General features: G+C 54.2%; 1 protein-coding gene across 1 annotated transcript; it reads right to left on the reverse strand.

Moving 5' to 3' along the window:
• Positions 1 to 7653: 7653 nt before the first annotated feature.
• Positions 7654 to 22828, reverse strand: WNT2B (Wnt family member 2B). Its single transcript, XM_056511210.1, has 5 exons — positions 22327 to 22828; positions 11965 to 12185; positions 10184 to 10461; positions 9519 to 9783; positions 7654 to 8646 (listed from the first exon to the last, which is right to left on the reverse strand). Exons 1-5 carry the CDS (start codon positions 22488 to 22490, stop codon positions 8417 to 8419), a joined length of 1158 nt encoding a protein of 385 aa, XP_056367185.1. The 5' UTR covers positions 22491 to 22828; the 3' UTR covers positions 7654 to 8416.
• Between the last annotated feature and the right edge of the window lie 1988 nt (positions 22829 to 24816).

Here is a 24816-nt window from a genome sequence, read left to right on the forward strand (position 1 = left end):
TTTATTGACTTCTTAAGTGTCTGTTTAATATAGATTATAATGTGCAAACAAAGATTTGTTTCTATCTTTCAAGCTTGCATTACTCAAGGAGATGATCAACTCCTTTAGATTTAGCTGTGCATCTTTTTTCTTCAAAACAAAGCATTTTGAAAGACAGGATGGCTTCTGAAACTGCCCAAAGTGTTGTGATATCTACCTGGGAGTGTGTTGTGGACCTGAACTTCCAAGTGTTAGTCCAAAGTAGTGTCACTGATATGAAGACTTGAAGAGAATGGAGATGTGGAACATTCTTAAGGATTTGCTTCCCATGCAGAGCAGCCCTGAGGGTTTGGTTACTGCAGAGGTGAAAAGGTGCCTGTGGCAGCCACGTGGTTTGAGGTAATTGCTGTGACTCCCATTCCCACTCTCCCATTAGAGCAAAAGTCATTTTCCCACCCAGATCTGCTGCTTGGCTTGGGGGAAGTAGAGTCATGTCAGCCCAGGCTTCTTAGAAGGGGCGGTGGTGAAAATAGCACAGGCTTGTGGATTAAATACTAATTCTGAGCACATGGAAACCCATCATTACTTTTTGCAGATAAGCACATACACTTACCCCCAAGAACTGGGGGGATTTAACATGTTTCATCTCCACTCTCTTTGTGAATATTTGTGGCACTGATGGCTTCTTCCAAAGGTGGTGTAAATTAATCCAGTTTCTGAATCCTGGATGGAAGAAGCTTGCTGTAGCCTGCTGTGTTCTCTGAAACAATCCCTACATCAGTCAATTACAAGTCATTTGAATTGATTTAAAATACCTCCTTATACAGAAGATCAAGAGTTAATTATTTTTTCTTATTTCTAATTTTCAAATCCTTCTTTCCCTTGTGAACCAAGTTCTGTGAAACAGAAAGTCACCTCTGTATCTCATCTGAGTGTAAGTTATTTGTAACTCTGAAGGGAAGCATACTTGTTTAGGTAGAAATGCTTTTGTTTGCTCTCCACTGTGTATTTCTGTTGACTGGACTTAAATCCATGTTAACTACTTGAATTCATCAAGGAATCAAAAGGGAAGCCCTACAGAAAGATACTACCAGTGTTTTAGAGTTACCTAACTACCAGAATGTAATTTTCTCAACTTTCTTTGCAGTTGGTCGTTGGGGCTGTTTCTCACTTGGAATCACTGAGGTGATTAATAGGCCTGTTGTGTTCATGTGATTTCACTCCGTGGTCTGCAGGGGCCCATAAGGTAACCAGCCTAATGCTTTTTAAAGTTGAACCTTTTCCAGCAGTTGTGTGGGGTTATAAATGAAGCTCTGCCTCCCATGTATCATCCCAAGAGCTGCTTTCTCTCACTGTCCTCCCCTGACATAACAGTAACAGAAAGGGGATGGGCTTGTTCTGAGAAGAGAGCTGGCAGCAGGCTGTGTAATGAAAATCTTCCTGTCCCTACAAGTGCCAACAGTTCTTGAGGAAGGAGTGCTCTGTGATTTTCCAGGAGGGCTGTCCATGCTTTTGGGAAGTGTTCCTTTGCCCCTTAGAAGCAGGGGCTTACACCTGCCTTAGTAATACCATATCAATTATGTTGTGTGTGTGTGTATAGACATATATATTTATATGTATATATACGTTAAAAATTACAGTTATGACTCAGGACAAGATGAATATTGATGAAACTTCCTTGAAACAAGAGCTGTGGTGACCTTACAGCCATTGGGATGGCAATAGCTTTTCCACAAGGCTTTCTTCATGAGGTATTGACACACTTCTCACATTTTCAGTTCATTCAGAGTAGCCAGTGAAAGTCAAAGATCAGCATATATTTCTATACCTGGATGTGTGTATTTGTAAACCAGGGTGGTTATAGACTCTTTGGTCATTTAGGCAGAGTTTTGTTTGTTGGGTAGTTTTGGGTGTCTCACAACAGGCTGGTTCTTGAGCAGCATGTCCAGGAAGAGAATGTAGCTGCATTTCTTCCTGCCAACCTCTGACTTCTCCAGGCGTATTTTCCAAAAAGGACAGGAAGGGTAGGAAAGGGGGATGTGTTACCACAAGGAAACTATTGTTTGTGAAGCAATTAAGCAGCTGAATTCTTGTGTGAATTTGCCCTCTTTTACATGGACTTGAATGAAAAGTGTCTAAAGATCTTTAATTCAAGAGTTTATTGCATGTGCATGTGGAGAAATGACTCAAATGTGATTTAACACATTGATGAACCAGCTTCCTAATGTCAGACTGGAGGTGTTGGAAGTTGCTGCTTACATGCTGTTGGCCATTGGATTTCATGTAGTTACTGGAGTAGGGGCATTTCACTGTCATGTTCCATGATGGTACAGTGGGTGCTAGAGCAAAACTTCCCACTGGCTACTGGCACTGGTAGAATAATAAAACTCTTACAGCAGAGGTGAGGCAGTTTAGACTAATAAATATTCCAGGGTAACAAGGTCTGTTCATTGCAACCCTAGTTCATGTGGGCAGTAAATCACATCAGAATCCTGGGGAATAATCTCTGGCAAAGATTTGCCATGCTGAGAGCCCTTCATTTTTGAAATTTGGGATAGATGCCTGTTAGCAGCTTTTATGCATGTATGTATGTGGAAAAAGGACTTTTCATGCTGTCAGACACCCTGGTCGCTGAGGTTATGGGGACAGGTTCATATGGAGATGGCCCTGGGGTGGTCCTCCATCCAGGTTTGTCACAGGCCAATTCCCTTCCTGCATCTCTCCAATGCTGGCCAGGCATGTTTATTCCCTGCTCCTCATCCTGGAATTGTGAGGGTGCCAAGCCCCACAGATCCATGACTTTGAGCAAGGCAGGGTGTAAAGGTCATAGTTGAGTCCATTAATAACAAGGTGCAAACGGCTGGTTTATATGTAATGTGAAGCTTTTTACTTATTTCATTTTTGCACTTTGGGGGCTCTGTTTGCTTATGGAGCACTTGGTGTCTGGTACCTATTTAGCCTGAGAGCAGGCAATTGGGTTCCTTCAGACCTTCAGAGGAATGCAGAAAATTGTTCTCTGGTGTTGTAATTCTGCTGGGATAACTGGAGCTTATTTGTCTCACTGCTTATTAAATGCATACTTGTCTAGAGGTCCTCTTTTTTTTTTTTTTTTTTTTTTTTTTTTTCTGAGAAACGTTGGGTGAATCCCAAGGACCACAAGTGAGGGGAAGATTCCAGGAGGAGGGGGAGAGGGAAGTGCCTGCACCTCTCCACAAGCTGCATCATCCACCTCCAGTGCCAGCAGAATGGAGAGGTTAAATATGAGAGCAGACCCCCTGAGGGAAGGAGATATATGGATGGGGCTCAGCCAGACATAAATGAATATTGCCCTTCCCCCTCTCAGGTGTGAGGCAGTGAGGGGAGCAGCAGCTCCCAAACACCAGTGGATGGGGAGTGCTGGGGAGGCAGTGAGGCTGTGCTGGGCTGTGTGAGTCCAGCTGTACAGGTCAGGAGCTCACCTGGGCTGTGCTGTGCTGGGCTGTGTGAGTCCAGCTGTGCAGGTCAGGAGCTCACCTGGGCTGTGCTGGGCTGGGCTGTGTGAGTCCAGCTGTGCAGGTTAGGAGCTCACCTGGGCTGTGCTGTGCTCTGTGCACAGGGCAGGGGGGGTTCCTGCAGTCACTCAGCATCCAAAGCAGAAGGCACCTGCAGAGATCAAGTGCAGCTCCTGGCTGTGCACAGGACTCCCCTGTGATCCCACCTGTGCCTGAGAGCATTGTCCAAACACTCCTGGAGCTCTGTCAGCCAAGGGACCATGACCATTCCCTGGTGAGCCTGTTCAGTGCCCAGCCGCCCTCTGGGGAAGGAGCCTTTCCCTGATACCCACTCCAAACCTCCAGCACTGGTACGCTGCCAGCTTTGAGCAGTGCCCAGCTTGCCCTGGTTTGCTGTTCAAAGGGACAGACTCCTCTTGTCTGCATTTAGTTAGGATGGCTGCAGAGGTGATGTGTGAGCTGTTGTCACCTGTTTTGGGTCGAAGAAGATCTCTGCAGATCAGTTAGGGTGACAGCAGCAATCACAGTGAGCTTCTGTGTTCAGTGTCCTGTGCTGTGAATTCACCCCTCTTACAATGAAGGTGGCTGAAGAGGAAAGGCAGCTGCAGTTTGCAGCTCTGCCTTCTCCCTGTCTGGAGCCTCCTGGCAGGGTGTGCTCTGCACGCCCCAGCCCTCACTGAGGGACAAGGCCATGATCAGGGATGCTGCTCATGTGCTTGGAATTTTCCTCATTTCCAGCCTCCACTGCTGTTGTGCTCTTTGGTGGGACCTTCAGTGAGTCTGCTCCTTGGGGAGGGCAAGATAACACACCCTTGTTACACGAGTGAGGGTGCTCCACCAGGATGAGTGTGCTCCTCCCCTGGGATCTCCCCCTTGGGTTGTTTTTGGCCAGGAACATTTTCCTTTTGCTCTGGGTGCACTGAGTTGTGCAATCACAGCATGGCTGGACCCTTCCTTTAACAACCTCTTGATTTCTTTGCTAATTTGGCTGTGGGCTTTCATCAGTTATAAAGCAGTGACACAGTGTGTAACTATTGCATTCTCCTGCCTTGACTCACAGGCTGTGATTCCAGCAGTGGCCCCCCTGCTGCTGGCTGGAGCAGCCCTCTGACTCTGCTTTGGGGATATGGGATGTGAGAGCTGCACTCACATCCTGACAGGCTGGGTGAATGTTAGTCCAAAATCTGCCCCTGTGGGCTGGGCCCATTACAGCAGGTGCTCCTCTGTGGATTACACTGAGCTCAGGTACCTGAGCAAAGCTTCTGTGCCTTTATGAACCCAGTGGACACTAGAAAAGGCCCATGGGGAGACAGGGGAGTGTTGGGATTGGGATGTCACTTGGCAATGTATACACCTGCATTGCTGAGCTCAAGAACTTAAGGATCTTGTCATTACCTCCATCCCAAAAAGTGGTGACACCTGAGCTAAGGCCTGTCCACATAGAGAAAAGCAGAATCATAGAATCTCCTGGGCTGTGGAAGAGACCCACAAGGATGCCAAGTCCAGTGCGTGGCCCTGCACATGATTTCATGTTTCCAAAGCCTTCTGTCTCCTGTGTGTCCTGCCCAGCTGCTTCAGAGAAGGCAATATATTCAGAAGCTCATTAAACAATTAATTCTGCATCTTGTCCTTGAGTGCAGACATGCTTTTGACTGGAAGATAATTAGAAGATGAATTTGCTCCATATTTTAGGCAGATTACTTAAGAGGGGCTTGTGAGAGGGACTGTGTGTTCCCTGATGAGACTGGAGCCTTCAGAAATGTTTTGAGATGGAAAACACCTGCTTGCCAAGGATGAGTATGCTGAGAGGAGCTTCCAGGGGCTCACCTGCACCAGGGCACTGAGCAGTCTGAAATCCTTCAGCTCACAGTGGGACCTCGTCTTGTTCAAGCACTGGGAGTTTGCTCTGGCTGACTGCTGTATTTTTGTTCCAGTTGTGTGGTTTTCTGCTAATTGCCTGTTAATGAATGGGTGTAACCTTGCACAATCCTTTGCAGAAGAAACTGTCACTTCTGGCAGGTGACAAGCTCGATGGGCTGTCTCTATGACTGCTTCTCCAGGTACTTCTGGAGCACTTGCACTTGATTCTTTTTACTCTTATTTACTGCTGTGACAGAGGAATGCAGCTGCACAGGTGGGCCTGGCAGGACTAGGGAGGGTTCCTGTCACAGCTGTGGTTACTCTGCAGAGCACTGCAGGCATCCAACTTCAGCATCTCAGTGATGAAACCAGAAAGGGGGGAAGCCAATAAAGCCAAGACAACCTGTCCTCAGGGGTTTCCCTCTTAGTTTTCAAATATGAACATCTGCATTCAAGGGGAGGATATATTTGGGCAGCAGCCATTGATTGAGGTGTCATCCATCAGGTGGAACCACAGATCTCCTGCAGACACTCCCAGGGTTCTGTGTGAAAGAAGAAGTGTTTGTTGGCAGCTGACCCCAGGTCCCCAGGCACTGGGTCCCTCCAGCCCAGGGAGTGTGTCCAGCTCTGGGAGGGAGCCTGGGGTCGATGGCATTCTTTCCAAGTCTGTGGTAAATTGTGAGTAGGTGGAGCAGCAGTGGGGGTAAATGAGGGGCTCTTCCCAGGTGATCAGCCTGTGCTCGCAGATGCTGCTCTGCCTTGGGATGCCTTGGGGCTGCCTCAGACCTCCTGCTCACCTGCCAGTGTTCCTGAGTACAGCCAGAATTGGAGAATTGTCTATCACCAAAATTCAGTGTCTTGGAAGGATCTTTGGGGAGATCAGAAGTCTCCTCAGTAAACACAGCTCCAATGCAAGAGCAGGGAAGGTGCTGCACAACTCTCATGTGCTGTCAGTGAATTGGTTTAATTCTGTAAGGAACAGGTTAGGGCAGTGAGGAAGTGGGATTCCTGTAATTCTCTCAAGAGCTCCTTTAAGATGTCTCCATTTTGGCTTGGCTGTGGCTTTGCAGCAGCTCTGCTGAAGATCCTTTTTCTGCATGAGCACTCTCATGTTTGGCATGGAGGAAGGTGCTTAATCCAGCCCATGGCAGCCTCTTAATTCTTCGAGCAGTTCCCCCATCAAAGCCGGTTTCAAAGTGGATTTCTCTCCCCACTCAAACTATTGTTTCCTAGGGCCATAGAGTAAACCCCTCTTTGGAGATGCTCTTGGTGCCACAGCCGATGGGTGGCTTAGGACCACAATAATCTTCTTTGCCTTAATCCCATCCTGCTCCTTTGACCTTCCTCCAGCCTTTGCTCCTGTAGCCTGCTCAGCTCCTCTTGCTCACACATCTCACTGCTTCCAGGAGAAAGCCCCAGCTCCTCAGAGACCTCTGAGATGTCCTCTGGCAGCAGAAAGGCAGACCCCAGCAAAAAGTATTTGCAGATGAATGTCCCTGTTGACTTGGCCTTTCTTACTGTTCTAAATTTGGAACTTCCATGAAAACTTCCTCAGCACAATGCTGAGCAGTGTTAGGAAAATGAACCCCATTTTTCCTGGCTCAGGGAGGAGGCACAGCCTGCCTGGGGCAATGTGCAGCTCTGGTGGGGGAGCTGCAGGAGCACCCTCAGCCTCAGGAATTGCAATGATTAAGGCAATTTTTCTTTTTTACCTGGGTCAGTTTAGTTTCCAGGTTCAGCTATTATACATTGCATTTGTTTGTGTGGATTGGGACCTTTTGACCAGACCCTATAAAATATCTGTACACTAAATAAAGCATTTTTGTAATGTCTGCTTGCTCAAATTGGTGGAGAAAAAAGGAGATTTGTAGAGATGAGGGGTGGATCCCTGTAACTTACCTACCAGCTGCTCTGCAGCTGCCTTCCCCTCCTCTTATCAGCTTCAATTTTAGTTGATTGTTTCAAGCGTTTGGGGTTTTTTAATGGGAAAGATTTGGAAGTTTGTCTAGCATCTCCTGCTTGACTCAGTGTTACCATGGAATGGTTTGGGTGGTACAGGACTTTAAAACTTACCTTGTTCCACTTCCTGCCATGGGCAGGGATACCTTCCACTCGACCAGGTTGGTCTAAGCCCTGTCCAACCTGGCCTTGAACACTTTTGGGGATGGGGCATGGATTCCCCTGGGGCTTTGGATGCTCAGCTCTGTAGAAAGTTTTGGGAGAGCAGGAGCTGCAGACAGTGGGGAAGAGAAACACTGCAGGCTGTTTCCTGCTCTGGGGACGTGCCCAGCTGAGTGTGTAGGAATTCAAAAAGCAAAGGACATAATTTTCTGATACAGGTTTATAATGAATTTTGACTTAAAATAATAAGCAGTAAACACAACATACACGTGAGTTGTACAGAGATGCTGCTGTATCATTGACTTCAGAACCTACCAGGAAGTTCTCAGGTTTCACTTGCTCTCTCAAGCCCTTGTGTCCACCAGCATCTAGAGGTGGACTTTGTGCAGTCCTGCAGGGTTCAGTTCCAAGCCACAGCTCCACCTGCTCCCTGTGCTGGGGACATGGGGACAAGCCTCATGCAGAGGTGACTTGCTCAGTGGGGTTAGTGAGATGTGCCAGGTCTGCTCGAGGGAAACACAGGCACCGTGGAACTGTGTTACAGATTCACAGCACCCTTCCTCTGGCCTTGCAAAAAAGAAAAAGCAGGAATGCTTTTGCAAGAGCGGATTATTCTGAACTAGTGTTTTCACTGGTGAAGCTGTCTTGTAAGGTAGGTTCTCCAGGCAGGTGCAGGATTCCTCAGCCATCACTCCTGACTGTCAGTCCTCGAGCCCGACCTGGTGGCACCGTCCCGAGGGTTGCAGCCTCCTGCTGGGTCGGGGATTAGTTTTGCTGAGCACACCGAAGGGCCCACAGTACCTCCTGGGAACTGCAGTCCTTTCCTTAGTGCTTCGTAGAATTAATTAAATAAAAGCCATGCAGTTGAACTACAGCTCCCAGAACATCGTGGCCCTCAGGGCACGGGGGTTTAAAAACACTGCAAGGGGGTGGTAGCGGCTCCTTCCCTCGGCGCCGCCGTCTCCTCAGGTCTGGTCCAGCCACTCGGCCCGTTTGGGCGCTTTGCAGGTGTGCACGTCCACAGTGTCCTGGCACTCCTTGCAGCGCACGGCGCAGCACCAGTGGAACTTGCACTCGCACTTGGTGACGCGGGTGACGCGTGTGGTGTCATAGCCGCGCCCGCAGCACATCACCTCGCAGCCGTCGGTGCCGCGCGACGCCTTGCTGCAGACGCGGCCGGCCGTGCCCAGGGAGCCTGGCGGGAGGGACACAGGTCAGGGGCGCCATGCCAGCATCCCCTCCCCACGGGTCAGGGGGCACCGTGCCAGCCTGCCCTACCCACGGGTCAGGGGCCACCGTGCCAGCCTGCCCTACCCACCCACCCACCCGCTCGGGGCTGCTGCTGGCACGGGACCTCTGTCTGCAGGGGGACCTTGGTGCAATTCGTTACTAGGGAAACTGCTTGTTCCTGTCACTGCACTTCCACTGTTCCTGTGACTGCACTGTCCCTGTAACTGCACTGTCCCTGTCACTGTTCCTGTCACAGTCCTGTTCCTGTCACAATGCAGCACTGGGGTCCCCAAAGGCACCATTTGAAGCCTGCATTTGCTGTGCTTTATGGACATGGGATGCCACAAGCCCAGCCAGGGATGCAGCTTTGGTGTCTCTCATGTCCCTCATGACGGAGAGTTGCAATGAGATGATCTTTCACGTCCCTTCCAGCCCAAACCGTTCTGGGTTTCTATGGCAATCTGCATGGCCCCTTCCCACACTCACTGCTAGAACCTGTGTTGGCTGCTACCAGAGCATGGGAGCAGCAGGAGACAGGAATGGGCTCTCTGCAGCCCCTCTGTGCATGGAACAGGCTATCATCACATCCACTTCTGTGATGACAGAAACATGAGGGGTTTGGGGCCTTAGTGTAAAGCCTGGGGATTTTGGACAAATTCAGCCCTGCCTGTGCAGATGTGAGGTGCTGTAGGGACTCTGGGTCTGGGTTACCCCCTCTCCAAAGACTGGGGTTGAGTGGGGAGCTGAGCCCCCAGGCTGGGCTAGCTGGGAGCTGCTGCCCTGTTGGGGAGAGAGGAAGAGATGCTTTTGGGTAATGACTGGAGCTCTGGGTTTTACCTGCTGACTTGTCCATCACACAGTAATCAGGTGAGTTCTCAAAATACACCAGGTCTGTTTTTGTGGGCTTCCTGAAGTTCTTGTTGGCCACTGTGAAGCCAGTGCCATCCTGATTCATTGTCACCTGGATGGCCCCATTGTATTTCTTCCTTAGGTAATCCCCTGTTTTTCGAAAATCTGACATTGCCAGCCAACAAGTCCTTAGTGTGCAGGAGCCGCTGACCCCGTGGCATTTGCACTCCAGCTTCAGGAAGCGCTTCACAGCCTGTGGGAAGAAGGATGGGTAAGGACCAGTGGGCACCCTGGGCATCAGATCCTGCACCAGAGTCTACTCATTCCCGGTGCAGCTTATCAGCCCTTGGCTGTGTAGGATGGGGTTCCTGATGGGAGCTGGGGGCTGTGTGTGGAGGTCACTGATGACAACATCTGTGAGGACACAGAAGGCAAAGGTGAGGATGTGCTGCCATCCCCGTGGGGCCATTCCCTAAGGCAGGGGAGCGCTGGGAAGGCAGGGCAGAACCCAGCCTTGCCCAGAGCAGGAACTGCCCTCCCAGCTGTACAAGGTCCCGTTCCTCTGGCCATGCTGTTCTGGCTGCCCAGTCCCTGCTGAAGGGCGAGTGGACGGTGGACGGGCGAGCTGGGCTCTGCTGCGGGGCTGCACTCACCATCCTCCCACAGCGGTTATTGTGCAGGTTCATCAGTGCCCGGGCATCCTTCACTTTTTTCTCCTTGGCATCCACGAAAGCTTTGGCAAAGCGGATGCCGTAGTTGATGTTGTCGCTGCAGCCGCCCCAGTCGAACTCCCCACGCTCGTCCTTGGCGCGGCCCCTCTTGAGTGGGTCACAGCTGCAGACCTTGAGGTCGCCCTGGCTGCAGGCGCGCGTGATGGCATAGACCACCCCAGCCGAGGAGATGGCGTAGACAAAGGCGGCCTCCCTGCTGCCTGCCAGGGACAGGGACAGGGACAGAGACAGGCATGGGGAGTGAGTGTGCCAGGCTGTGCCGAGTACTGGGCCATGGGCAGCGAGACCATCCTGCCAGCGGGCAAGCCAAGCCCAGCCACCTCTGGTGCCCACAGCATCCAGCCTCGGCTTCCCTGGAGCCCTTCTTGCTCATTGCAATGTTCAGGGTACATGCCCGGGGTGCAGAGACCAGCCAGCTCCTTCTGCCAGGGCCACTGTCCCCACTCCCAGCGCCGTGCAGGGCGCAGGCACAGCCCCAGCCCCCCGGGCTCGGCTCGCCCGGCACAGCACAGCTTGCTGCCTGCTATTTTATGTCTCTGGTTCAAGTTCGCAGCTGTTTTTATAATGTTGTAAAAGAAGCTGCAAATCAAAACCATGTTAGTCTTCATTTTGAGAGCCTTTGAAAGCAACTTCAAAGGCTGCAGAGCTCTCTTTGGGCCTCGCAGGATGGGGCTGTGGCGAGGAGCTTTCATCATTCCCCATCCTTTGCCAGGAGAGGATGCGAGTGGGAGAAAAGGTGCCGTGCTGGGAACAGGGAGGCTGAGCAGGCAGGCTGCACATGGCAGGGTGGATGCTGCATTCAGCATTCCAGTCCCCTTCCCTGCAGTCAGATCAGGCTTCTGGCCTGTGGCTCTGCTGCTTGTCCACCCACGGGCAGCTGCCCCTTCCCCCTGACAGCTCAGAGCAAGCCCCCACTCACCAGCTCCTTCTGTGTGCTCACGTGTCCTCCATACGAGCTGCGGCTGGGAAGACTCTCCCAGCCGCTGCTGATTTGGAGGCCACATGGCTGGATGCTCCTGGCACGTCATGGGATGCAGCAGCAACTGCCCTGCAGTGCTGCTGCCTGTGCCGGGGCTCCCAGGGCCTGTTTGCTCCCAGAGCACTGCCAGGCTGCTGCAGCCCACGATGCTGCTCCTGCTCTGGGGCCACCCCATCCCTGTACCCTCCTGCCTTTCCTCTGTTCCTTGGGTGCATTTCTTGGGTGCATCCCAGGTTGTGCTGTATCTGTCCCTCACCTGGGGTGGGAAGGTCTCTCCAAGGCAGTTCTTTGTGCAGGGCTGGCACCTGCCCCAGAGCTACGGTCCTGCTCCACCTGGGAGCCTGAAGCAAGGACTGGGGCTGCATCTGTGCCTTGCCTCCTTTGCCATGCGAGGGAACAGCCAGTTCCCACGTGAATTGCTGAGTCCTGGCCAACCCTGGTCTCCAAATATTTATATATCCCATTACTGTTTACATATGAGCCTGTTCTCTGGAGGTGTCTCCTCCTTCCCCCTTCTCTCCCAGTGCTCCCCCTGCTCCATCTCATCTGGTGCAGCTATTCCAAATGCAGTGCTCTGCTCCCATTATTACTTGATTAATTTACAAGGAAAGGCAAAGCTCCCCTCAGGGAGTAATCCAAGCCACTGGGCATGGCAGCCCAGTGGGAGGAGAGACTGTTCCAGGAGGACAAGACCCGTGGTGGGAAGGGGACAGGCAGAACCTACTTCGCAGCATGACCCGGCCGAAGACGGTGTGGTCGCGGTCCAGGGTGCTGCAGTTCCAGCGGTGGTGCCGGAATTGGTGCTGGCACTCCCGGATCCACTCCTTGGCTCCCTCCCCGACCGACTGCATGATGTCAGGGTAGCGCTGGCAGAGCTGGCGCTGCTTGTTCACCAGCCCGGGGATGTTGTCACAGATCACCCTGGCGCCCAGGGCCCCGATGTACCTGCAGGGGAGAGCGGCACCGCGTCACTGCCCTGCCACAGAGCCCCTCAGCACCCTCAGTGCCATGGGACACACAAGGATCATCCAGTCCAACTCCTGGCCTGCACAGGACTCCCCCAAAATCCCACCCTGTGACTTAGAGTATTGTCTAAACACTTCTTGAGCTCTGGCAGCCTTGGGGCCATGACCACTGCACTGGGGAGCCCCGACCACCTTCTAGGAGAAGATCCTTTTCCCAATATCCAGCCTAAACCTCCTCTGACAGCACTCCAAGCATTGCCTTGAGTCCAGTCCCTGGTCACAGAGAGCAGAGGTCAGAGCTGCCCCTCTACCATCCTCAGGAGGAAGCTGCAGACTCCAGGGAGGTCTGACTTCAGTCTCCTCCTCTCCAGCTGAACAAACCAAGTGACTCTAGGTCCTCACCCTGCTTGGTGGGTCTTCTATTGAAGTCTAGCTTTCCCTCTTTCCTTTCTAGCTGTGTCAGAGCTGCTGCAGGCTCTGCTCAGAGTGTCTCTACACAGCAATGTGCCCCCCTGCAGCAACCCCTTGGCATGGGGCTGCCTGGGGCTGTGGTTCACACAGGCAGGACACAGGAACAGGGTGCAGGGACAGGGCATAGCTGAGCCATCACTGTTTTTTTGTTCAATACAATAACCCCGAGATGCAGCAGCCAGGAGCAGGCAGAGCTGCTCTCAGCGTGTGCACGGCTGCAGAAGGAGCAGGCAGTCTGTGGAGCCTGTCTCCCCCAGCAGACAGCCAGCTCGGGGTGCTGTGAATCATGGGATGCCTCCCATAAGCCTGGGCTGTGTCAACTCCTGGGGCAGCAGCAGAGAAACTTGCTGATGTGCAAAACCTCCCTCGCAGCCACATCCCAAGGTCCCAGCCCTGCACTGTCGCCCGGCCCTGCTGAGCACAGCAGGATGGAGCCCAGCTGAGCCAGGCTGGCTCGGGCAGCTTCTGCCCTGTCTCCTGCCTGCATTCATCAGGAATGCCCTGGCACAGATACCTGTGCCATGCACAGGTGAGGGAGGAAGAGGAGCAGGCTTCACCTCTTGGTGCTGCACTCCTCACTCGCACTGTTATCCCCCAGCTGTCCATTCCTCTCTGTGCATCTCCTGAACATTTATTCTCATGCCCTGAAGCTCCATAAGCAATAGAACCATGCTGTAGCTCCTCTCTTGCCTGGATCCTGCCTGGATCCTGGTCCCCTCCCTGCAGCTGTGGGGAGAGAGAAGGAACTCGGAGCAGAAAGGCAACAGCAGCCCAGCAGAGCCTGGCTGAGCCCATGGGCAGTGTTCCACAGCCACGGGGGAGGGAGGGCCCTGAGCTCTGCCCCGCACTCTCACACCATCCCGGACAATGGCAGCAACATGGAATTTTCCATCCCAGTCAGCTCCCGCCTGACCACCCGCTCACCCCTCTGGCTGCTTGTGCTTGAGCATGACTTTTGCTGCAGAGCACGGAGCTGGGATTCTGGCTGGAAGGGATGAGGTTTGGGTGATATTCAGATTTTTTCCTAACCTCCAAACTGGAAGCAAAAACCTTCCTTCAGTAATAATAAAAAGCAATAAGCTTGGACAATATTTCATTGTTTCTCTCTGGACATGTTCTCTCACTTCTATCCACCACAGAGAGAGCTTCCAGGCTGAGGAAAACCCTGCGAGCACAGAAAGCAATGGGATCTGTTCCCTCATTTAAAATATTTTGTTTAAATGCTGGCAGAAGCACAAGTTCATCTCAGGCTGGAGCTGAGGATAATAAACTCAGCTCCCCATGGCTTTGCAAGCCCACACTCCAAGGGGCAGTGAGCATTATTGTCACAGGCATGCTCCCCAGCCTTTCATCCTGAAGCAGAGGGGCACAGAAGTAGCAGAAGCTGTTTGGGAAAGAAAAGCCAACAGGAGCTCCTTGAGCACTGCCGACCGTGGATGTTTCACTGCCTTGCTCGTGCCAGGCTGTGAGAGCAGCCCCAGATTGTTAGAGTAACCCCAGGCTGTGAAAGCAGCCCCAGGCTGTGGGGGGCTTGGGGCCAGGGCAGGGCAGAGGGGCATCCCACAGCTGGATGATGGCACAGTGGCATCGAGTGGGACTGCACAGCTCCTATGGGGAAGCATGGTCAGCTCCCCAGCCCTAAATTCTTTCTGCCCAGCAGGATGGGCATGGCTGAGCTATCCCTGCCTGTGCAGGCAAGAGCAGTGGTGAGATGCTAGGAGGCAGCAAGCTGCAGCATGGAGATTTCAGAAGTAGCCAAAGCTCCTCTTTGCTGGAGAAAAGTGATGCTGGGAAAGCTAGAAATGGGAAATGTTCTCTGATGGGCCACGTCACCAGGGAGCTTGTGGGGCTGGGGCACTGGTGTCCAGTGCAGTGCAGCGGGCTGGGACACAGCAGCTGGCAGCAGAGCTGCCTCCCGGGCTGGAGAGTGATGGATAAAGCACTAACACATCCCCTGGGAGACTGAGATCAAGGGAAACCCTCCAGACAAGATAAACACTAGGCACTCCCTTTTTCACACTGGAAGCTAATTACTTCTCCTTAATTCTCCTGCCAAATACCCAGATCAGAGTAAACATTATCAGCAGGAGAAAGTGGAAGGAGAGTGAAGGGCACCAAGTGCTGCAGCAGCACCTCGCCATGTGCACCCCGAGCTGCCAGGGTCAGTGCCTGCATCTCCCCTTTGCCTGGGACAGCGGATGTACAGCAGTGCCTACAGCATTCCATCAGAGTTTATGTACTGAAATCTAACACAACTGAGGGGAAAATTCCCCCCATGTCCTGGAAAGGCAAAGGATCTCGGCAAAGACGAAAGCTTCCACTTGGTGAGAAATGCTGAAGTTGGGTTCAGTTACTCTGAAATGGAGCAGGACGAGAAACATCCGAAAATTCTGCCAAACAGAGTTTTGGGAAGGAAAAAACCCAAACATTTATTTTGGATAGATGAAAGCATCCCTTCTAATTTTATTTCCCAAATTCTGTGACATTTTAAAAACACTGTAATGGGAAGGACAATGGATGTTCTGAGAAGTCCCCAGCTGCCTTATCAGAACTTTGGTTTCAAACAAATGAAGCTATGCTGGAAGCGGCACACTTCTGCAGTGCTGTGCTCTGGGGGAATCTGCATTTTTCCAGCTTGAAAAATCCCACAAAACCCAAGCCCTGAGTTCAGAAAAGTCTGTGAGACAAAACTTCGGATGCTGGAGGCTGCTCAGGGCCGGACTTCAGGGCTGGGAGGAGAGGCAGAAGAGGGAGCCTGCAGTGAGGAGGAGCTGGGAGGCAGGGAGAAGGGAGTGGATAATTAAGTGCATGTGGGGATAACAATCCCCCACCCTGTCTGATGGGATTCCATCTGCTGCTGCCTCCTGAGGGTGCAGAAAGCCCTGGCATCGCCCTTTGCCGAGCGCAGAGCTGTTTGTGCAGCTCTGTGGGGGGCTGGCACAATCGCTCTGAGCCCTGGGCTGCAGGGCACTGCAGGTCTCCTCCTGCTGATCCGTGTGCAGTCACAAGCCAGGGGCATTTCCCATTTCCCTGAGCTGGCTGCCAGGAGCGGGGTGTGAGGGGCTTTTCTGCAGGGCTGTGTGTGCTGACCCCTCCCTCCTTCCCTGCCTCCTCCCAGGGCAGCAGCCACAGCAGAGGATGGAGGCCTCATGCTCCAAGGGCAGGTGCTTTGGAGGCTGAGGGGCCAAGCCCTGCTCTGTTCATCCCTGGAAGCCGCAGAGATGCAGCCAGAGGCTCGTCCCAACCTCGGCCAGCGCCGATGCTTGGGGGAACAGGAGACACCCGTCACGCGCTGCCTTCCAAGCTGTTGTTCTTGTGGAGAGCCTGCTGACTTTGGCTCTTGTAAACAAGGAGAAACCTAAATTGCTTCTAAGATAAACATGCAAACCAGAGGCAGACGCATCTATTGACTTGGCAGGGTGCAGGCTGTGCTCGCCACCTTGCTCGGCTCTGTGCTGGGTGGGTCCTGCTCCCGTGCTGCCCACGGAGACCCGGGACTGGCATCTCCTGGTGCCCATCCTGCCCCACAGAGCCCAGGGACTGGCATCTCCTGGGGCCCATCCTGCCCCACAGAGCCCAGGGGCTGGCATCTCCTGGTGCCCATCTGACTGGGAAGCCACAGGCAGCTGACAGAGACAGCTAGTTCAGACTGGATCAAATCCAACATCCCTGCCTCTTTGCCTGCTAAAGAGCAAATTCCATCATGCCTGGCAGCACTTCACCTCCTGGAGTTCTTTGCATACTTCCCAAGGATGCTGCACCTTCCTTCCTCTGCTCTCCCTGCTGTGGCAGACGATTTACAGCCAACTGCCAAGCACTTTGGGTTGCAAGGTGCTATAAACATCTGAGATATTATTTTAGTATTACAAGCCCTGGGTATTTTATTAAGCCTCACTGGGAACAGGGCCATCCTGGCCTGCTGGAATTGTTAACGCCTTTGAGTGATTAATAGTCCTAATTTCCTCACTTAGAGCCACTACTCTGCATGTTGAGAGTTTTAGTCTCACTTCAATAATTTTTAATATCATAATGCTGAGCCACTACCAGTGTCACTCAAGGGACATTTTCTGCACTGGTATCTTTCTCTTTCTTGTGCATCCCTCTTTTAAAGTTGTCTGCCTTCAGATCCTGGTCAGAGCCGGCTCTCTGTGATTTTTCTGCACCCTGTACAGTCACTGGGATGAATTTTCTGTGAGGAGGACTCAAACTCTGTGGTCCTGTGCAGATGTGGGAGGCTTTTTGTAACAGCAGTCTGAAAACTGAAGTCTGAAAACTTTGGTCTGCAGTGGATGAAAGCTGTTCCTCACGGACATTGTTAGTGGTGCATAAATACAAAATAATTGCTCATTAAAAATATGCCATATTGACAATGGCTTTAGCCTTAAGAATAAATTTTTTTCTCCCCAGATGTCAAAGTCCTTTGGTAAAAGGTGGGAGGTAAGACAGCCTCTGGTAATAAAGCTGGATGTACAATTCTCTTTTCCATGGCACATCCTGTGTGTTGGGTGTGAGCTGCTCTAAGAAAAAGCTGTGTTTCCATGGGCTCTGGCCCAGCACAGATCTCTTCATGGCACTGCTGAAATCACTTTTGGTAATAGTAAAAGCTAATGAGTTTGGAAGAACGGAAGGATTTTTTGCTTCTGCATTTCTTTCTAAGAAAGATTTCCCATAGGTGAAAGTGACCCTAATGAAAAATGGACTAAGCAGCACAGTTAGGATTAATATAACGGCGCAGAGTGACTGAGAGAACCCATCTGTTCCATCCACCCTAACCAAGAACACCAGGGCTGCTGCAAAGGCCACGGGGTTCATTCTCCATCAGCCTGACATTACTTTAAAACTTATTTTTCACAGCATGGCTGCCTGGACAGCCGGAGCTGGGGAGCGCCTCGGGATAAAGACTTCCTGGTCACTGACCTCGTGCTTTTATTGCCATGCAAAGTGCTCTGCACAGCTCTGCACAGCTCTGCACAGCTCTGACAGCAGCAGGGATCTCTGTGTCCTGAGCACTGCACGTCCTCTCCCCTCGGACACGGCAAGCTCTGCTCCTGCAGCTTTGTCCCCTGTCCCTGCCCATGGCAGGGGGAGCTGGAACTGGCTGCTTTAGGGTCCCATCCAGCCCAGTCTGTGATTCTGTGATTCTGTGATTCTGTGGTTCTGTGTTCTGTATCTGCAGCAGTGCCGAGACACAAAGGGTGATGCCGGAGCGCTGGTGGAAGAGGCAATGGCTCATTCACAGCACAGGATGGGATCACAGCCACAGGGACACAGCCCCCAGAGCCCCCAGGCAGCCTGAGAGACCCTCTGCTGGCAAAGCCCTCCTTTGGGGAGGCTGCTGCAGGTCTGCCCAGCTGAGACTGGAATGGAGGGGAGGAGCGGCGCCCCCGCGCCCCAGGGTTCCACGGCGTCTCTGGAGCTCCTCCGTGCAGCTGTCTTACCCTTGGCTTCACGTCAAACATTCCTATTTATGCTATTTCCCCTCCCACACACCTTAGCATGATGCCTGCTTCAATGAGCCTCTCTCTCCTGTATCCTATACCCTAGATCCACACACATGTGTAACTCCATTTTTCCATCACTCCTTGTGCCCATCCACTATACCTGGACCTCTGTGGTGTCACAGTGGAAACACATGGCAAATCCTGGAGAGGAACACTGATGGGAGCACAGCCAAGAGGCCATCGTGGTGGGAATGTGCCCTTCTCCATCTGCAGTGGGGGTGTCCTTGCCAAACCCTTGTCCAGAGCCTGGCACCATGTCCAGGGGTTGCTCTGGCACAGACAGAGCCGTGGGCACTCCTGCTTCATGATTTGCCCTGGGTATGGTTTCCATGCCCATAAACACACTCCTCTTTCCCTGGCCGAGGAGGGAGCTGGACCATGATGTATGCCTGACTCCAGACTGGTCATTCCTCAAGATCCCCATATGGGCATCACACACAGCAGCTCTCCTGGAGCCCCCATATCCTGGCAGCACCATGGGCTGCCCCATGTGGCTGCCACGCTCCCACAACCTCTCCAACCCACACCCAAACTTGCGATTCTCTTCCTTCCACAGATTTCTTTTATCTCTTTAGGAGCCTGATGCCTCCCATCTGTTCCAATGCCAGATGAAATTAAATATTTGTAGTTTCCAAGGGCTGTGGTTAGCAATAAACAAGTTAACTAACAAGGATTTGGTGAGCTGGGGACCTGGGGGGAGTCTGTGTGGGTCGCAGGAGTGTGGGGGTGTGTGAGGGTGGGATGCAGGGGGACACACAGGGCTTTGTGTGCATTTTTCTTTAACCAAACTTTTAATTTCAGAATGGCTTTCCAAACCAGAACAGCTCGCTGGGCTCCGAATAGCAACTAAAACCTACTTAGTTATTTACAGCAAGTTTGTTTATTGCACAGTTTATGTTTATAAGCAACATTTGTCTAATCTCCCGAATCTTTCCAGAGGAATTTCGGAGGCCACTTTCGGGGCCGGGCGGGGCACAGCCCTGCCAGCGGCCATCCCCCGACGATGCTGCTCTCGCTGCCGAGCGCACGCAAGTGTAAACGGGATTTAGGGATTTTCCCGTTGCATTCCTTCTTAATTTCTGTCCGTGTTTCAGCTGGTATTTTGTTGCTAAGTAACACTTTGGAGTTTGGAAGCCTTTCTGCGAGGGTGCTGCTCCCCACAGTCACTCCGCTGTCCCTGTTAGTCCCGGTGGCCGCGGAGCCCGGCCACAACCACGCTGGCCAAAACCACAGTGTCCCCAACCTGTCCCCTGTGCCCGTGCTCTGAGCACGTGCACACGCACACACCCACCCACCCAAGCCACTCTTTTGGATGCCAAAGTTCACCAATTCCTGGCCTTTATGTGAGGCTGTTGGGCCATGCCTGACGTCACTGAAAATTAATAATTTGCAGTTGTTTAGAAGAAACATTTGGTTGATATTTCCTTTCCATGTACTGTGATCAGAGGGGACCCAGTTTTTCCTATTAAACTACTTAAAAAGTTGACTCTGAAAATGAGAAGCATTTCCTCTAGTTCCACAAGTTTATTGTGTGTGAATCCCTAGAAGAATTTGGCAATAATAATTAAAATAAGGAACGATGATGCACCACCAAATGTATTTACTGTAATATCAGTGGTGCTAAAGATGAGCTTGGAAACCTATGCAAATCACTGAACAAATTTTTTCCCAAACCGCAGCTGGCTGAAACCATTTTCAGTAAAACACAATTTCATCTAAACATGCTATTTTATCAGGACTGACACATCCAGCACAACAGCACTCGGTTCAATTTAGGCTTTTCTTAGGAATGTTCTGCTTTCCAGAAGAGAAAGTTCAATTGAAAGTGTGAATCTTGAGAGTGTAATATATTCCGTTTCTAAATTTTTTTTTTGTTTGTTTTAGAAGTCACATATTTAAGGTCCTTGGGACCAGTGCTGCTTGGCAGAAATGTCCCAAGGCATCGTGCCGGCTGCCCCGGGGCCGTGGGGCTGCCCTGCCCTGCTCTCCTCTCCCTCGAGCTGCCAGCCGGGGACCGGCCTGCGAGCTGAGAGCACAAACTGCTGTGGGAGCTAAATCCAGCTTCCTCCAAACAAGCCACAGCTACCGAGGCTTAAAACATGGCTGGTTTTCCTCCCGCTTGCTGGGAAGCGACACGCACTTGGAATGAGGGCAGACCGCGGCGGAGCCGCTGCGGGGAGAGCAGGGTACGGCAGCAAGGGAAATAGGCAGATTTAGCACTCCTCCTAAAGAAGGAATTTTCACCCTTCAGGCAGCATCCACGTGTGTTACCAGAACTGCCCACCTCCAAGCAGATGATGCTGTGACTGCTCCATTCCTCCTTTTTCCCAGCCGTGTTATCGCATGTACCCACACCTCAGCTCTAACCATCCTCTCTTTCTCCAGCCTCCGCAATAATGGAAATAATCCAACTTCTCCACTCTTCCTTCCTTCCTTCCTTCCTTCCTTCCTTCCTTCCTTCCTTCCTTCCTTCCTTCCTTCCTTCCTTCCTTCCTTCCTTCCTTCCTTCCTTCCTTCCTTCCTTCCTTCCTTCCTTCCTTCCTTCCTTCCTTCCTTCCTTCCTTCCTTCCTTCCTTCCTTCCTTCCCTCCTTCCTTCCCTCCTTCCTTCCCTCCTTTACTTCCTCAGCTTTTCACATTTTAGTAACCTCACCTTGCCCCCAGAAGCCGTCCTGCCTTCACCTGCCGTGCTGGGCTGGGGCAGAGCCGGCTCTGGAAGCCAGGTCAGTGCTTGTATCAACCTGAGACTCCCCAGCACTGAGCGCTGACTCATTTTCTCTCCCAGTGATTCCACCTCCCCTCAGCTGACCAGGGCTGTGAACAGCGTTGCTTTTTTGCTTCCCATTTGCCCCTCAAAGCATTTTCTCATCTGTTGAAGAAGCTGCTCGTGCTCTTGGTTGCCAGCAGCTGCCCTCGCAGCCTGTGCCCTGGGCTCCCCGCTCCTCCTGGCCCGCAGCTTTCCCAGCCGCCCTTCTCCCCCTGCTCTCGCCATTCTGGGGATGCCAGCCCGGCCGGGGCTGCCGCACGCCCAGACGTTCTCTCAAACACCGCCAATACTTGTGCTATCGGCACGACTCTTAAGTGCTCCCGGCCCCTTACAGAGCGCTCCACGGTAGCTGAGAATTTCCAGAAACTGCAGTTTTCTTTCAGTGGCAGATGGGTTGAACTTGGTTAAGTTTTGTCTCATCCGCCTTGATCTGTTGATGATGATGAGATTGGCATGGAAAACGCTGTTTTCCACAAGATTAGAGAAGACTTTTATAGGGTGGGGGACACTGAGAACTTTTCTGCAGCCGACTATTTTTTTTTCTCCAGTGTTGCTGAACTACTGATACAGCACAGGGTCGCTTGGAAAACTTCTCGATCCTTGTTTACTGTCATTCTGCTTAGATGAATTTTCATTGTTACACGAACCGGGGCAGGAGGACACTAATTTCCAGGAGGTTTTTGTTACAGTAATTTCTGTCTGTTACAAAGTCTCATCTTATCTAAAGGAAGGGGGACATCAACAACTTCGCTTCCGAGGAGTAAAGCAATATAACAGTGCAGGCAGCACGGCAGCCCGCGGGGACGAGAGCTCCGGCGGGATAGGGGTGGATCGGGGGATCCAAGCTGCTGCCGCTGCCCCGGTCCGAGCCGGACCGAGTGGCTCATCCTGCTCATCCCCGCCGTGCTTGGGGAGCGATGCTGTCAGAGGTGTCGCAGCGCACGGGGTTCGGCTCCCCGGCAGAACCAGATCTCCCCGCTGCAAGTCCCTCTCCGGGGAAGGAGCGGCGGCATATTCGGGCCGCGGGGTGCCCGTGACCGCCGCGGTGACCGAGGAAAGCCTCCGTACCGGGCCCGGGGCGGCTCCTCTCCGCCGCTCTGCCCTGGGAGCCCGGGACGGCGCCGGAGCCGCGCAGGTGGAGCCGGCACAGCCCCGGCCGCCCCCACGTCGGGCGCGGGGCGCCGGCTCCGGGCTGCGGGGCTCGTTGCGCTCCTGCCGCCGCTGCCCCGACCCCTAGTCGGCCTTTCCCATCCCCATCCGCGTCCCCACCCTAACCCCGTTCTCATCCCCATCTCCATGCCCGTCTCCAACTCCCCGTCCCGGGACCGCGCCCCGCGCAGCGCCGGCCGGGGACTAGCCACCACTCACTCACTCCCTCACTCACCACCACGAGGAGTCGGCGCAGGGCGTCAGGGCGAGCAGCAGGAGGACGAGGGGAAGGCAAAGCCGGGGGGCCGCGCCCGCCGTCCGAGGGAAGGCTCCGCACTCCGCACGCCCGGGGGCCACGGCAATCCCAGGAGACGCTTCCAGGCGGTTTGAGCTGAGCATATCTCTCCGGGGCGGGGTCCAGACGGAGAAATGACGGGGGAAGGGGGTCCTGCCCGCGCTCCCCTCGGGGCACTGCCCGTTACGGGCCCGCGGCGCGTCCGCCGGCTCCGCGCTGCCGAGAGAGCCCCGACTGGGCCCCCGCGCCCGGGCTCATGCTGCTGCTGCTGCGGGGGGCTCCCCGGGCCGCGGGGCGCTCAGCGGGGCCCGCACCCCCCGAGCGGCGCGGGGCCGGGCCGGGCCATGGAGGTCCGTGCGCGGAGGGCGAGCGCGCTCTGGGGATGGGAGCGCGGGGGCCGCGGCCAAATATTGCCGGCGCCCGGCGAGCTGCGGGCTCTCATTGGGCAGAGTCAGAGACGCGGAGCCGCCGCTCCGGCCGGACCGACCCCCGCCTCCCCGAGGGCAAGTCGGACAGCCCCCTGCGGGCTGCTGCCCCCTCCGGGCTCCTGCCCCCTGCGGGCTGCTGGATCTCCCGGGCTCCTGCCTCCTCCGAGCTGTTGTCCCTTCGGGGCTCCTGCCCCCTCGGGGCTCCTGGATCCCCCGGGTTCCTACTCCCTCCGGGATCCTGTCCTCTCCCGGCTCCTGCCCCCTCCGGGCTCCTGCCCCCGCCGCCGCCCCGCACCGGGGCCCTCCCACCGCCGCGCTCGCATCCGCGGGGATGCGGAGCCGCCGCTGGCGGCCGCCCCGTCGGGCCAGGCCCGGAGCAGGGACTCAGCGGGATGTGGGATTCGGGATGCAGGGTGCGGGATGCATTGTTCGGGATGCGGGGTGCGGGATGCGGGATGCAGGGTTCGGGATGCGGGGTGCGGGGTGCGGGATGAGGGATGAAGGATGCGGGATGCAGGGTGCGGGATGCAGGGTGCGGGATGCGGGATGCGGGATGCAGGGTGCGGGATGCAGGGTGCGGGATGAGGGATGCGGGGTGAGGGATGCAGGGTGCAGGATGAGGGATGCAGGGTGCGGGATGAGGGATGCAGGGTTCGGGATGCAGGGTGCGGGATGAGGGATGCGAGGTGCAGGATGCAGGGTGCGGGGTGCGGGATGCGGGATGCGGGATACAGGGTGCGGGATGAGGGATGCGGGGTGCAGGATGCAGGGTGCGGGATGCGGGATGCAGGGTGCGGGATGAGGGATGCAGGGTGCGGGATGAGGGATTCGGGGTGCGGGATGCGGGGTGCAGGGTGCGGGATGAGGGATGAGGGATGCGGGGTGAGGGATGCGGGGTGCAGGATGCAGGGTGCGGGATGAGGGATGCAGGGTGCGGGATGCGGGATGCAGGATGCGGGATGAGGGATGCAGGGTGCGGGATGAGGGATTCGGGGTGCGGGATGCAGGGTGCGGGATGCAGGGTGCGGGATGAGGGATGCGGGGTGCGGGATGCAGGGTGCAGGATGCGGGATGCGGGATGCAGGGTGCAGGGTGCAGGGTGCGGGATGCGGGATGCGGGATGCAGGGTGCGGGATGAGGGATGCGGGGTGCGGGATGCAGGGTGCAGGATGCGGGATGCGGGATGCAGGGTGCAGGGTGCAGGATGCGGGATGCGGGGTGCGGCATGCAGGGTGCGGGATGCAGGGTGCGGGATGAGGGATGCAGGGTGCGGGATGAGGGATGCGGGGTGCGGGATGCAGGGTGCGGGATGCAGGATGCGGGATGCGGCAGTCGGGGCCGGCCCCGCCCGCGCTCGCCCCCGCCAGATGTCAGTGCTGGGTGGGAAGCGCAGGGCTGTGCCTGCCCAGTGCGGGCAGGAGCGGGCATCACACCGAGATCGGCCGGCCGGGAGGGTCCCAGCCATGGGGAGGAAGCCGTGCAGACCCCACAGGTGCCCGGGGACCTGCAGGCAGTGGTCTGGGAGACAGTGGGAATACTCTTCCTGGGACGGTGATGGCCACCACGGGGTACCAGTGCCCAAGCTCAGACAGCCCTTTGCAGTCATTTGGCGAGGGCTCTCCCTTCTCTCTTCTCACAGGTATCTGTGTCTCTGTGGCTGTGGGACAGGGGGAGCTAGTGCATGAGCTGCCCTGGGCTCTCAGCTTTCCTCCCTTCATCCCTAAAATTGGTGACTGACAGCTGGTGAAGACCAGCCTTGCCTGGCAGTTCCCTCTTCCCCATGCGGTCCCTGGCTGGTCCTTCCACACCATGGAGGTGAGGAGGCATTTAGTAACCTCTCATTGTCAGCACTTTTGTGATATACCTGATTAATTACTGGGATTGTAAATCCCATTATCTAACAAAGTCCTTTCCACATAGCCAGAGCCCCCAGCCACCCCCTCCCCTCCAGCCAGCTCAGCTCATTCTGCTCTTTCCTTCCTATTCCTGGTGTGCAGATCAG

This window comes from Oenanthe melanoleuca, chromosome 26 (genome assembly GCF_029582105.1).
Source record: "Oenanthe melanoleuca isolate GR-GAL-2019-014 chromosome 26, OMel1.0, whole genome shotgun sequence".
NCBI classification, from domain to species: Eukaryota; Metazoa; Chordata; class Aves; order Passeriformes; family Muscicapidae; genus Oenanthe; species Oenanthe melanoleuca.

Excerpts from the sequence above, each read along its gene's own strand:
- WNT2B (XM_056511210.1), bottom strand. The coding sequence starts at position 22,490 with ATGCTCAGCTCAAACCGCCTGGAAGCGTCTCCTGGGATTGCCGTGGCC. Across the intron at positions 12,186-22,326 it reads TGCGCCGACTCCTCGTGGTG|GTACATCGGGGCCCTGGGCG; the intron begins GTGAGTGAGGGA and ends TCTCCCCTGCAG. Across the intron at positions 9,784-10,183 it reads ATAACCGCTGTGGGAGGATG|GCTGTGAAGCGCTTCCTGAA; the intron begins GTGAGTGCAGCC and ends TTCTTCCCACAG.